This window comes from Buceros rhinoceros, unplaced genomic scaffold (assembly GCF_000710305.1).
Source record: "Buceros rhinoceros silvestris isolate BGI_N320 unplaced genomic scaffold, ASM71030v1 scaffold20175, whole genome shotgun sequence".
NCBI classification, from domain to species: domain Eukaryota; kingdom Metazoa; phylum Chordata; class Aves; order Bucerotiformes; family Bucerotidae; genus Buceros; species Buceros rhinoceros.
This window is the reverse complement of record NW_010411399.1, coordinates 21488-32653: the sequence shown is the minus strand read 5'-3', so window position 1 is coordinate 32653 and position 11166 is coordinate 21488. Positions and strand designations below refer to the sequence as shown.

Here is an 11166-nt window from a genome sequence, read left to right as displayed (position 1 = left end):
GCCCCTTGGCCCGCTCGGAGCCGGCGAGTCAGACGGAAGCCCTTCCTCCGGGCGCCGGTCAGCGCTGCGCACAAGGCGGGCAGGCGGCTCCAGCCTCTCCGCGGGACGAGGGGCACTGGGCTGCCCGCTCTGGTAGCGGGTAACCTCGGCCCTGTGCGCTCTTGAGTTACCCTGGAGGCTGCACAGGGCGTTTGGTGGGCAGGGCTCGTTGCTCAGGGTGGGGGCTGTCCCGGAGGCGGTGTGCGAGGGAGCGCAGAACACCGCTTCTGGGACCGCAACACCCCCGAGGCGAAGAGCGAGTTACAGGGGCAGGAGCTTGTGATTGAGTAGTTTATGGGGACTGACAGGATGTCTGAGACGGGAGGAGCAAGGGCGGTTAGAAAAGGGGTGCAGAAAGGCATCACAAAATGGTGTCTCAAATACGGCCTGTGAGAACATCAGTGAGTGTTAAAGACAGCTTTGGGCTGAGAGCCGCACGTTGGGTCTGTACAGGAGTGAAGCAACAGGAAAAAGAGCAATGTGTCCCAGCAAGCAAAACCTCACACTGTCATGTGAGCTTTTCTGAGATAATAGCTCTACTATATATATGTTCAAAACAATGGGAAAAAAAATCCGCTAGTGTATTTAGAGGACAAAGAACTCTGTGCAAAAAGAATGTTTTGTACCACAGTAAATCTCTGGTTTGGATACTACAGCTGGCTTAGTTATCGTCACTTCTTTAGGGTAGATAAAAGGTGAGACGTAACTTGATTTATCTAGCAGTGGCACAGTGTAACTTCCCTGTTGTTTAAATGATGTAAAGGAAGGTCTAGATAAGATGCAGAACAACATTTTCGTTAAGGCAGAGAGCCAGCAGTGCAAAAGGTTTCGAATACGCATGGATTTAGAAGTAACAGAGCTTTTTAGATAACAAAGAACCTATCAGAACAGAATCTAACATACAAGGCCCCACAGAGATAAGATGAAGGGAAAATGTGCTTGAAATAAAATGGGAGAAACAGTGAAATATCTGGTGGGAAGGCACTCCTGTAATGAATGGAGTGGATCTTTAATACCCGTCTCTGAAGTGTTAGGTGCAAACATCCTATTGCTTTGTTTCCCAGTTACTCCCCTGGAGAACCAGCATACTCCTTCTGAACATTGCATTTCTAAATAATAAATCTGCAACTTTATCTTGTGCCACTCCTTGCTGGGAAGGATAGCATCAGAAGAAAGTGTAAAAAGAATGTGATTGAGGGGTTCTGTGAAGAACCAGATGAATGATGTTGGCTGTAACCAGCAGAAGTTGACAGTGTGTTAGAACTGCTGATGTTTTCAAAGCAAGAAAATGAAGTGATCTTTCTGAAACATGACAAAACAATTGGTTGTGGGGAGTTCGGTTTTGTTGTGTCGGGATGCTACTCTGTGGCACAGCTTCATAGTTACACAAAGGCACTTAAGGTCAGTGTATGGTCCTAGTTGATATAGATTTCCTGTGGAAAAGGGACCGATGGTTTCTGGAATACGCTGTAACCAAGCGATCAAAAAGACCCAGCGTTTTGTTGCAACATCCATGCTGCTTTGCTTTGGTGAAAGAAATGCAAATTAGCATACTGCATGATCAACCAGTCAGCTGAAGTTTAAGGCATGTGTTGTCACTTCCAGGTTTTGCTGCCACGCTCATTAGGAAGTCCTATGATGTCAGAAGAGTTGACATCACCCCCCTGGAGCAGAGGAAGGTAACTTTTGATACCCATGCTTTGGTGCAGGACCTGGAAGCCCATGGTAAGTGATACCTGATAAACAATTCAAAGGAAAACTTTTAAGTATGTAACTTTGAGTGTTACCAGCTTTCCCAAGGTACCAGTACTGGTGTTTCAGAATGTTTTGGCAGCCTCTCTGGGAGGCTGGTGAAAGAGAGGTGTGTGACACTGTTTGAGCCTCTGTAACTGTACAAATAACTATTACATCAGATTTACCTTATTTGTAGCTACAGGCACGTCTACATAGTGTCTTCCAGCCGAGGAGCACAATACAGTTAACAAATGTAAAGTAGCAGTAACAGTTAAAGAACTGTTTTCTAGCAAAAACGAAGCTTTAGCAGAAGTTCCTTCTGCTAGCCTGCTAATAGGGAGTTACGGCTTTTTTCTAACTAGAAATATTTGCAGCAGTGTAGTGCCATGATCCATTCTTAACACCTGCTCTTCTGTTTCGGGAGTGCAGCTGGTTGGAGTCGGATTAAATGTCCATCTAGCCCAGGGTTCTCTCTCCTGGCAGCAGCTGTGAGTCAGTGCCTGCAGAAGAGAGTTAAAACTTGTGACACATCCTCCTATTCTTTCTAAGCCACCAGTTCTTTTCAGCCTGGAGGTATTTTGGGTCAGGTGTGAGTTTTAGAAGCCTTCAGCAGAATTCTTTTCACAAGCTTATTCAGTCCCTGACCACTATAAATGGCTTAGTACCCAAAACATCCTTTCTCATGGAGCTGCAGATGTCCACTCCTTCTGTTCAAGCAAAACCTGGGTTCTACAAGGTTAGTGTGATGCCTGCTCAGCTCTCCTGTGGGAAGAGGGAATGAACATTTGATCTCTTCCATCACTTATGATGATGCAAACTTCTGTTATACTCCCCCACAGCTCTTTTTCAAACAGAAGAATCCAAGCTTGTGGAATTTTCCTTGGAGCAGTAGCTTTTTCAGACTTTTGATCATTCGTGATGCCCTTCTGTGAAACTTTTCCACCTCCATCACATCCCGTTTCCAAGGGGAGAGAATGGCGCTGCTGGCATTGCTTGACAACTAAATGTCCTGTGAATTTGAACGGGGGCATCTGTTTTGTTCTCTGCTCCTTAGTAATTCCTGGGGGTTTGGGTAGCTTTATTGATCCCTACTAAGCATTGAGTTGGTATCTTCATCAGAGTAGCAACTACCTTTTAAAAATCCCGAGATCCTTCTCCTAAGTGACAGTTGGAACTCTATCCAATCTGAGTTTAGGACTTTTCCCACTATGTGGGTCTAATGATAATAGGTATTAGTAGCTAGAAGACTCCTAATAGTCCACCGACAATGTGGGGGTTTTTCATGCATGTCAGACCTGTCAGCTGTAGTTCCCACATCTCTTCTGGAACCATTTTTAGAAACTGGCTGCTGTATTTGCCATTTTCCAGTGCTCAGGTAATTTCAGGTAGTTTGTGAGACGTTACTTGTCCCCAGCACCAGTTCAGCTGTTTCTTCCTCAAGCTCCTCTAGAACCGGTGTAGTGAGGTCTGTCTGGAGCTGGTACACTGTGTTGTTACTCAGTTTAATTTGTTTCATAACTTTTACAAATATTTCAGTACTACGGGGACAGGGCTCTGTAGGTAAAACCTCTACATACCACGAAAGTGAGAGAGTGATTTAGTTTTTCTCCAACTTGCTGCAGGCTGGTTTCAGGCTCTATTTTCTTGCTTATATGAATTTCTCCACATTTTCTAAAACTCCATACAATAGAGTTCCTGCTATAGAGGAAGAAGAGAATAATGGATAGACAAAACCTAAGTAACCCTGAAAATTCAGAGGAGCTGAAGCAATACTGTCACAGCTCTTAGCGGAGGGAAGCTGTCACAAGGCGTACATGCTTTTTTAGTAGTGTAAACCGATGATGCAGCTCGACAGTACCAGTATTTTAGAAGGGAGCAGTGGCATATTTCTCTACATAATTTGCCCTGAAAGCATTTTTCAACAAAAAGTTAATTGACCCCACTTTATAAAGTGGGTCAGCTGAAATATGGCACATCAGTGAGACTGCAGGAAATGAATTCTCAGGGCCCAAGCTCTCAGCATTAGATCAGGTACAGCTAATATGACAGCTGGTGGGTTTTTTCACTGTTCACCGTGTATCTTCTTTAACACTGCACATTTGCAGTCGATAAAGTGTAATTTCTATCATCAGAAGGCAAAAACCCCAGTTTGAGTTCATTCTGCAGGCAATGGATGCAGCAGTTTTAAAATCAGTTTTGCATGTGTTCATATCTGCGCAGAACAATTTCAATGTCTGCAGTCGTACCTTTTAATGTTACTGATCTGTAGGGACCGTGCTTTGGAACGCAAGGTAAGTGGTCTGAACAGAGTATGTGGAAGTTTATGGTAAAGTAAAATTCAGCTGAATTATTTTTGTAATGTATGAACAGGTAAATGTTGTACAGAAATTGGGTCCTGTCAGCTGTGTGCGTAGACTGTTGCAGTATACTGAAAGTTAATGTGCTTCAGTCTGTGTTTTTCCTAATTACAAGACACAGCGTCTGGCTCCTCGCCGTCAGTTTTCGGTATCTGTGTGGCTTCCCATTTGCCTCTGTGGTTAAGTACAGCACCTGAGTGTCCCAGTTTGCTCTGTACCTTTTGCTCTTCTCTTCATCCAGCTTTCTAATATTACCTGAACTTGTCATCCTTCAACTGTCTTGTAGGCTTTGGGAAGGAACAAGCAGAAACCATCGTGTCAGCATTAATAACCCTGTCGAATGTCAGCTTAGACACAGTCTACAAGGACATGGTTACCCAGGCTCAGCAGGTAAGCAGCGACCCGTGGTGGTCGGTTAAGCACTGTGTAGCTATAACCGCTCCTATCTGCGTATTTAAAACACAAGTGAGCGACACTTCACCGGGACAGGTTTTCTTAAGTTTCAAGGCGGCATTAAGATCACTAATATCTCAGGCCTTTCATCTCACAAGAGCGTTTTCCAAATGCAGCCACAATATGTAAGTGTAGTGCAGAGATGGTTTCATTTGCTGCTGAAAATCTCTGAGGTGGAACGGAACAGCTGTGCTTTACAGTGGGTGAGGGCAGAAGAGAGATTCAGGGGGAATGTTCCTGAGACATAACAAGACCACCTAAAATACCAGAAAATTGTCAGTGTTTTCACCAAACTTCAGTAAAGGAGTCAGCTTTGTTCTGAGAGACACTGTACTTGGCCTTTTTCCTGTTAAAGAACTAAAAATCACTATTGAAACTATTTCTGCATTTCAGTGTCTAGAGCTACATCTGTAGGTAAAGCCAGACACGACCAGGGTGTGGGCACAAACCCACTACAAGGCTGTCCAGAGCGTTCAACACTTACTGCAGTGCCTTGGCTGCGTATTGCCCTGGGCCAGCTATCGGTCTGCCTGACCCAGGCATCATTTGTGTGAAAATGCCAGGCCAGGAACTGTTCCCACTAGGCGGTGTGGACAGAGCCCGCTTGGTTGAGGAGGGAGAGATTTCAGCCACCAGGACATGTTCTGTGGTGTGTCACCTGCCCCCAGGGACAGTGGGTGGGCTCTGGATTATTTGGTTGTTGGTATAAACCTGGCTTTTGGTGCTGCTCGGTCAGTGCCTGCACTTGAGCAAAGCATTGAGGTGTCTCCACTTACTTGGGTTCATGTTTGTGGCCGTATCTGGAGGCAGAGAACCAGTTCAGCAGCATGGCCAGTTTCTCTCCTACTAATAGAGGTGGTGACAAGTTGTGTTTCAACAGCCCAAATAAGAACAACTTCAGCGTTTCTTGTAGACCAGGCATCTGGGCCAGGATAATAAAGTTCTGATGCGCAGTCGTGGTTTTAATAGTTGCTCGGGAAGGCTATACAAGCTGAAATTAGTGCCATTCTTCTCCAATGAGTTAATGGCATTGAGCATTCAGTGATACTTTATTTAAACTGCCCAGCCTTACTTCGAACAGATTTTTATCTTACTGGCATTTATTCTTAATAAAAGTTATGTATTTTTTTCTATAAATCTCAGAAGACAACAAGACCTTGCATCTCTTTTCATCAAGATGGAAACCTTTCCTTTTGTAAATCCTGTTACGTGTAAAGAAAGTCAGTGGCCTCAATATAATTCACTGGAATTGTGTTAGGCAGAAACACTTTTTTATAGTGCAGTCAGTGTTGAGGCTGAGTGTTTTTAAGATGGGATGAGGCAAATCAGTGCCTCGGTGTAAAGTGACTGAAGTTTCTGCAACTCTTGGGAAAACTTTACTGTGTTCTACAAAGTAGTCAGGACATATTTTAACAAAGTTGGTTCCACACAGGATCTGAGAAATGCCATTTACTTGTAGTCTGAAGGAAAGCTCTTCATTTTGCTGGCTCTGGGCTTTAAAAGTGACTCCCACAGAGAGGTGTTAATTTTCTGTGCTAAAGAAGAGGGTAACTTCCTTACGCTAACTGATGGAGTACCGCTTTTGAGATGTGAAAATACAAACTTTCTTCCTTCTTTTTTTTTTTTTCACTCTCCAATTTATAAATAGGAGTTGAATTCTGAACTAGTTGGTGCAAACAGCAGGAAGGCTTTTTTCAGTGCTTTTCAGCAATGTTTCACTAGTGCCCATCAGGCTTTAACGCTGAGAGGACAGTGTGATACTCTGGCTTTTGCTGGCTTTGTGGGCAAGAAATGGGAATGCTTATTAGGAACTGGACTCAAACCAAAAATGAAGGCTTCGCAGGCTACTGGACGTTCACTGAAAGTGGAAGAGAATGCAGGATGAACCTGTAGCTTCAGATCTGTTTAATTTCACAGCTACTTGGACTAACACCTCTGGCTTCTTTGCTTAAATTCAGAGTTAATCTATTAAAACATCAGAAAAAGCACAAAACCCAAACCTCCTGAATCTTTCAAACGGTAGCTGTAAGATTCTGTGTTTGTGTTGTCATCTTGTTGGAATCTCCCAATTTTTGTGCTTTGTAGTAGCTCATTTTGTAATTTCAGACCTAAAAATCTTTACTTCCCTTTATGTGCCAGAAAGTGTACAACTTAATCAGTGCCATTTTATTGTTTCTAAGGAAATAACTTTACAACAGATAATGGCACATTTGGACTCCATTCGGAAAGATATGGTCATCCTGGAGAAAAGTGAATTCGCAAACCTGAGAGCAGAGAATGAGGTACTAACGAATGTTTTTAATTAAGCAGTTAAACTGTGACTAAACACGTCCTGGGCTATACCTGTTGTATGTTTTTGTGGAACAAAATATGAATGTAAATTAATTCTGGATACTTATATCAGAGCTGAAGTGTAGCTACAACTGTGATCGCATCAAAATATATTTCACGTGGTAAGACTTGCTCAGTTCTTCTGTAAAGGGAAAAAAGTCTACACTTCTTAAGGGTGGCTCTGGCACAGTCTTGTCACCATTAACCACCCAGTGCAGGGAGAGAAGCCGGCCGTTTCTTTGCAGCAATTTAATTGAACTGGTGATTGAAACTCGTTTCACTGTTGCTTGGTTGCACTCTGATATTCTTCTACTGGCTTCAGTCTCAGCATACCAAGTTCATCATTGCTACAAAATACTCCCTTTATTTCGAGGAAAATTTGCAGCAGATTATATATGGCTCTACAGACCAAATGCACCAGTAGGGATATTTGGTCAAGAACAAATTGCCCCATTGGGAGAAAAATCATGGAAGAATAATTGCGTGCATGCGGTGGTACCCCTGAGGTGACTGATTAACTTGGTCAGCAGTTTTTTGAATTTGTGAAATCTTTTTTTTTTTTCTCTCCTCTGCACTGAGAAAATGAAAATTGAATTAGACCAAGTGAAACAGCAGCTAATGGTAAGTAAACAGCAAGTACCTACACACTCCTACTAGAGAGTAAATAGTTGTTTTCATAATCTTTATTTCCTTTAAAGAATGAGACCAGTAAAATCCGAGCTGACAGCAAGTTAGACATAAACCTGGAGAGGAGCAGAGTGACAGATATGGTAAGCTGCTCTAGGAAGAGACCCTTATCCGTTCTCTCTTGGTTTCCATTACTACAGCTCTAATTTATCTTTTATCCACAGTTTACAGATCAGGAGAGGAAACTGATGGAAGCAACTACAGAGTTTCATAAAAAAGTAAGTCTTGAACAAAGCTCCTTTTATATTGAGCAGGATACAGTTACACGTTGCCTGTTACATAATCCCCAAACTTCCATGAAAGTTTTTTGAATACGGTAAAGCACAAGGCTGGGCAGCATCGCTCACGTCTGTGGGGTTTGCTCTGAACACCGTTCAGGCAGAAGGTGCTGTACAAGCCTTGTCCCTCGCTTCTGCAGGGTGTTACAGGTGGGATGGGCACTGTCATTCTGCCCGTCTCAGTGTTAACAGATGAGCTGATTGGCTGTACCAAAGGGATGGTTCAGGTGCCTACAGGCAATTTCAAGGGCTGTAAGTCCTCAAAGCTGCTGGCAGGTGCTGAAGACTCAGAGGATGAAGATGGAAATAACCCATCTTCAGTGTCTTCTCCCTTTTCTGGGTATGGCTTGTGAATGCTTAAACATTTGTTTTGCAAAAACTGAGGGATGCGATCTCTGTGCTGTGGAAGGCCTCCATTAGGAGGCACCGGCTTACCAGAGACAAGACTCTGTATGATCTGAGTTTTCTCTTTTTCTCTCTTCAGTATTTTTCCTGGATTGTATTAAATGGTGTTCTATGTCTTCAAAGTTCTATTACCAGTTGCATATTTTACTTCAGTGATAGGTTGGAAATTTGTCTTTCTTGTTGCTGGTAGCATGAGATTAATTTGGCTTTGCAAAGCTGAAAGGACTAGAGATCATTGTCAAATATGTGTTACCTTTTCTATGTTTCAGGACTCAAGTACCAACAGTGTTATCTCAGAAATCAGTAATAAAATTGACACGGAAATAGCTTCCTTAAAAACGCTCATGGAATCAAATAAACTCGATACAATACGTTATTTGGCAGGTATGTGATAGGCAAGGAGGTGAGTACCAGTGTGTGTTCTGGTTGTATAAAAATTTATTCAAGAATAAAGTAAAATAAGTAAGTCAGTCTTGAACTGAAAGAACTGTGACAGAGAACACAGGAGAGATGGGAACATGCAGACACTGCTGCAGTTGGACTAGGACTGTGTCCAGAACTGGGATTAGGAAGAACACGGACATGATTTTTTAATCATTTATTTTAAAGAGCAGCAAAGAAGCCTAAATACCTTGTCTAGTCTACGGTACCTCTGCTTGCTGCAGGGCAGCAGACTTGCTCCAGCAGTTCTCTGGAGGTTATTTAAGTTACCCTGAAAGCTGGATGTCATTCAGGACTGGTCTGAGGGTGACCAGTTCCGTCTCCTAATCAGTCCTCCACAGACACGTCATTTCAATGTAGCAGTGCTGGTACTGTCCCCTGCCAAGGAGAACAAATTTCAGTCTGATTTGTCTTCTCAATATAGGTGTAACCAGTGAAATTCTCTACTGTGTTGGAGCTGGATAGAAAGAGAGCAGTGCATTACAGTTGGAAGCGAGAATGAGTTCAAAGGGAACCTTAATTAGCTTTGTTCTAACACTAATTGAAACAGCAGCTGAACAAATCTGAAAGATGCCTCATCGGGCTTCAGAGGTGCTGCCTCACTGTCCCCTCGTGTTGTGCCCACTATGGCACAACACTCCACTTTAAGTGGGAAATTGTTTTAATGACCTCTGATGCAAGAGCTGGTGCAGCCTGTGTCTCTCCTGTAAGTTTCCAGTAGGTGGGTGACAGCAGTAGGAGTTGCAGTAGCCTGTCGCGCTCTGTATCACACAGCGGAGTTATTCAGACGTGCCTCTGAAAACAGTTCCTCGTGTGGCTGAATTCAGCCTCCCACTTCCCCACATGGGCAGCGCTGCTGTGCAGATTGTGACATCTAAGACAAGCCAGTGTCTTCTGAAAGGTTTGATCGCAGCCACAGCAGTTCAGTAAGCTTAGCAGGCTCTGCTCTAGAGTTGTCATCATTCTTCCATCCATTTGCTGTTAGTTTGGTGTGTGTGTAGAAGGTGAGACAATTTAGTGTTCAGCTAATTATTTCCTCCTGTTTTGTTTTGGTTTTTTTTAACAGCTTCAGTATTCACTTGCTTAGCAATAGCACTGGGATTTTACCGGTTCTGGAAGTAGATATTAGTGGAGTGACTGCAACAAATACAGCTGGAAGAAAAACCACCCAGGTGACACCAGTTCAATGATCATGAGTGCGCTGTAGATAACCTTGGTACCTTTTTCATTTTGCTGTTCTTACTGTGCACTCCAGGTGTTTTCCATCTGTGTGACACTGAAGATTGAAATAATTGAGGTGGGAAGCAGACAAGTAGTGATGTTTCATTGTCCCCTGTTGAACACTGTGTTTATTTCAAAGAACTTTTTAGGCTGAAAGTGTTTCCTAATGTGGTTTGGAATTGATTTTGTTTTCTTTTGGAACATTCTCAGTGGAACATTCTTATTCTCAGCTTCTTTTGAAATGGAAATATTAAACATCTGATATGCTCTTGAAATGGGAATTCTGTTCCCAAGTCAGTATTCCCAGTATGGGTATGAGCAATTCGAGATTCCAACAGATCTACTCTGATCCAAGTAAATTTAATCTTAAATATAGGAACTGGATCTTTGCATTCGGCTTGTTCTCTCTTTCCTGACAGATTGTACCCTAGAGTGTTTTTGTATCTATAAACACACTCCAAGGCCTTTACCAAAAAATCTTTGGTTTTGTTGAAAACTGGTTTACAAAAATTTTAAATCTCATGAGAACTACAATGCCTCCATAGATTTATGGGGTTTTTTAGTATCTCTTGCAATTTCTGTAACCCCAGAGGTCAACAGAATGGGAGAACTTTTCTGTGTCTTTCCAAGGGGAAATGCCTCCACTCTCAGCAATCGTGTTACAGCTCTGGGGCAGGTAAGTGCCCTTAACTCCCTGCTTCATGTAGTGCAGAGTATTTCCAGTAAACCCTCGCATATTTTCTGGGCATAGCGTCTGGCTTGTAACACGGAAGTAGTCAGCCTCTCAGTGGCGCCAGTGTGGTGGTGGTCATCCTCCTGCCATCTCCACACTCCTCCAGACTGATCTGTGATCCCACAGGACACGCTGACACTCCTGACTTCTGGTGATGGCCCCTCTGCCTCTGCAAGGACTTCACTGCTCTTGCGGCAGATGGCACATGGCAGGTGGATGTCTTCCAAAACTGAAGTGGTCACATCTTGCTGAGTCCAAATGCATATGATTGGTTTGATTCTTTTAATAAAATAATGGGGTTTTTTTAATCTTCCTGGATTAAACTTTTAAGTAAGAGTCAGCCCTGTGTGGGCTATGAATTATGTAGTACTGATTAGTGTAAATTTTTTTTCCCAGTTTTATTCTGTGTAGAGTTGAACTTGCTGGTATCCCACCAATTGTTATATTCTGTGCATTAAGTTATTTATCATCTTCATTTAAGAAAATA

The 11166-nt window shown here is 43.0% G+C and overlaps 1 protein-coding gene across 1 annotated transcript; it reads left to right on the top strand.

The window, feature by feature from the left end:
- The first annotated feature begins 1734 nt into the window (after positions 1-1734).
- Positions 1735-9847, top strand: CCDC90B (coiled-coil domain containing 90B). The gene is made up of 7 exons (XM_010136016.1): positions 1735-1764; positions 6764-6865; positions 7494-7535; positions 7613-7684; positions 7766-7819; positions 8554-8668; positions 9792-9847. Exons 1-7 carry the CDS (start codon positions 1735-1737, stop codon positions 9845-9847), a joined length of 471 nt encoding a protein of 156 aa, XP_010134318.1.
- The last annotated feature ends 1319 nt before the right edge of the window (positions 9848-11166 follow it).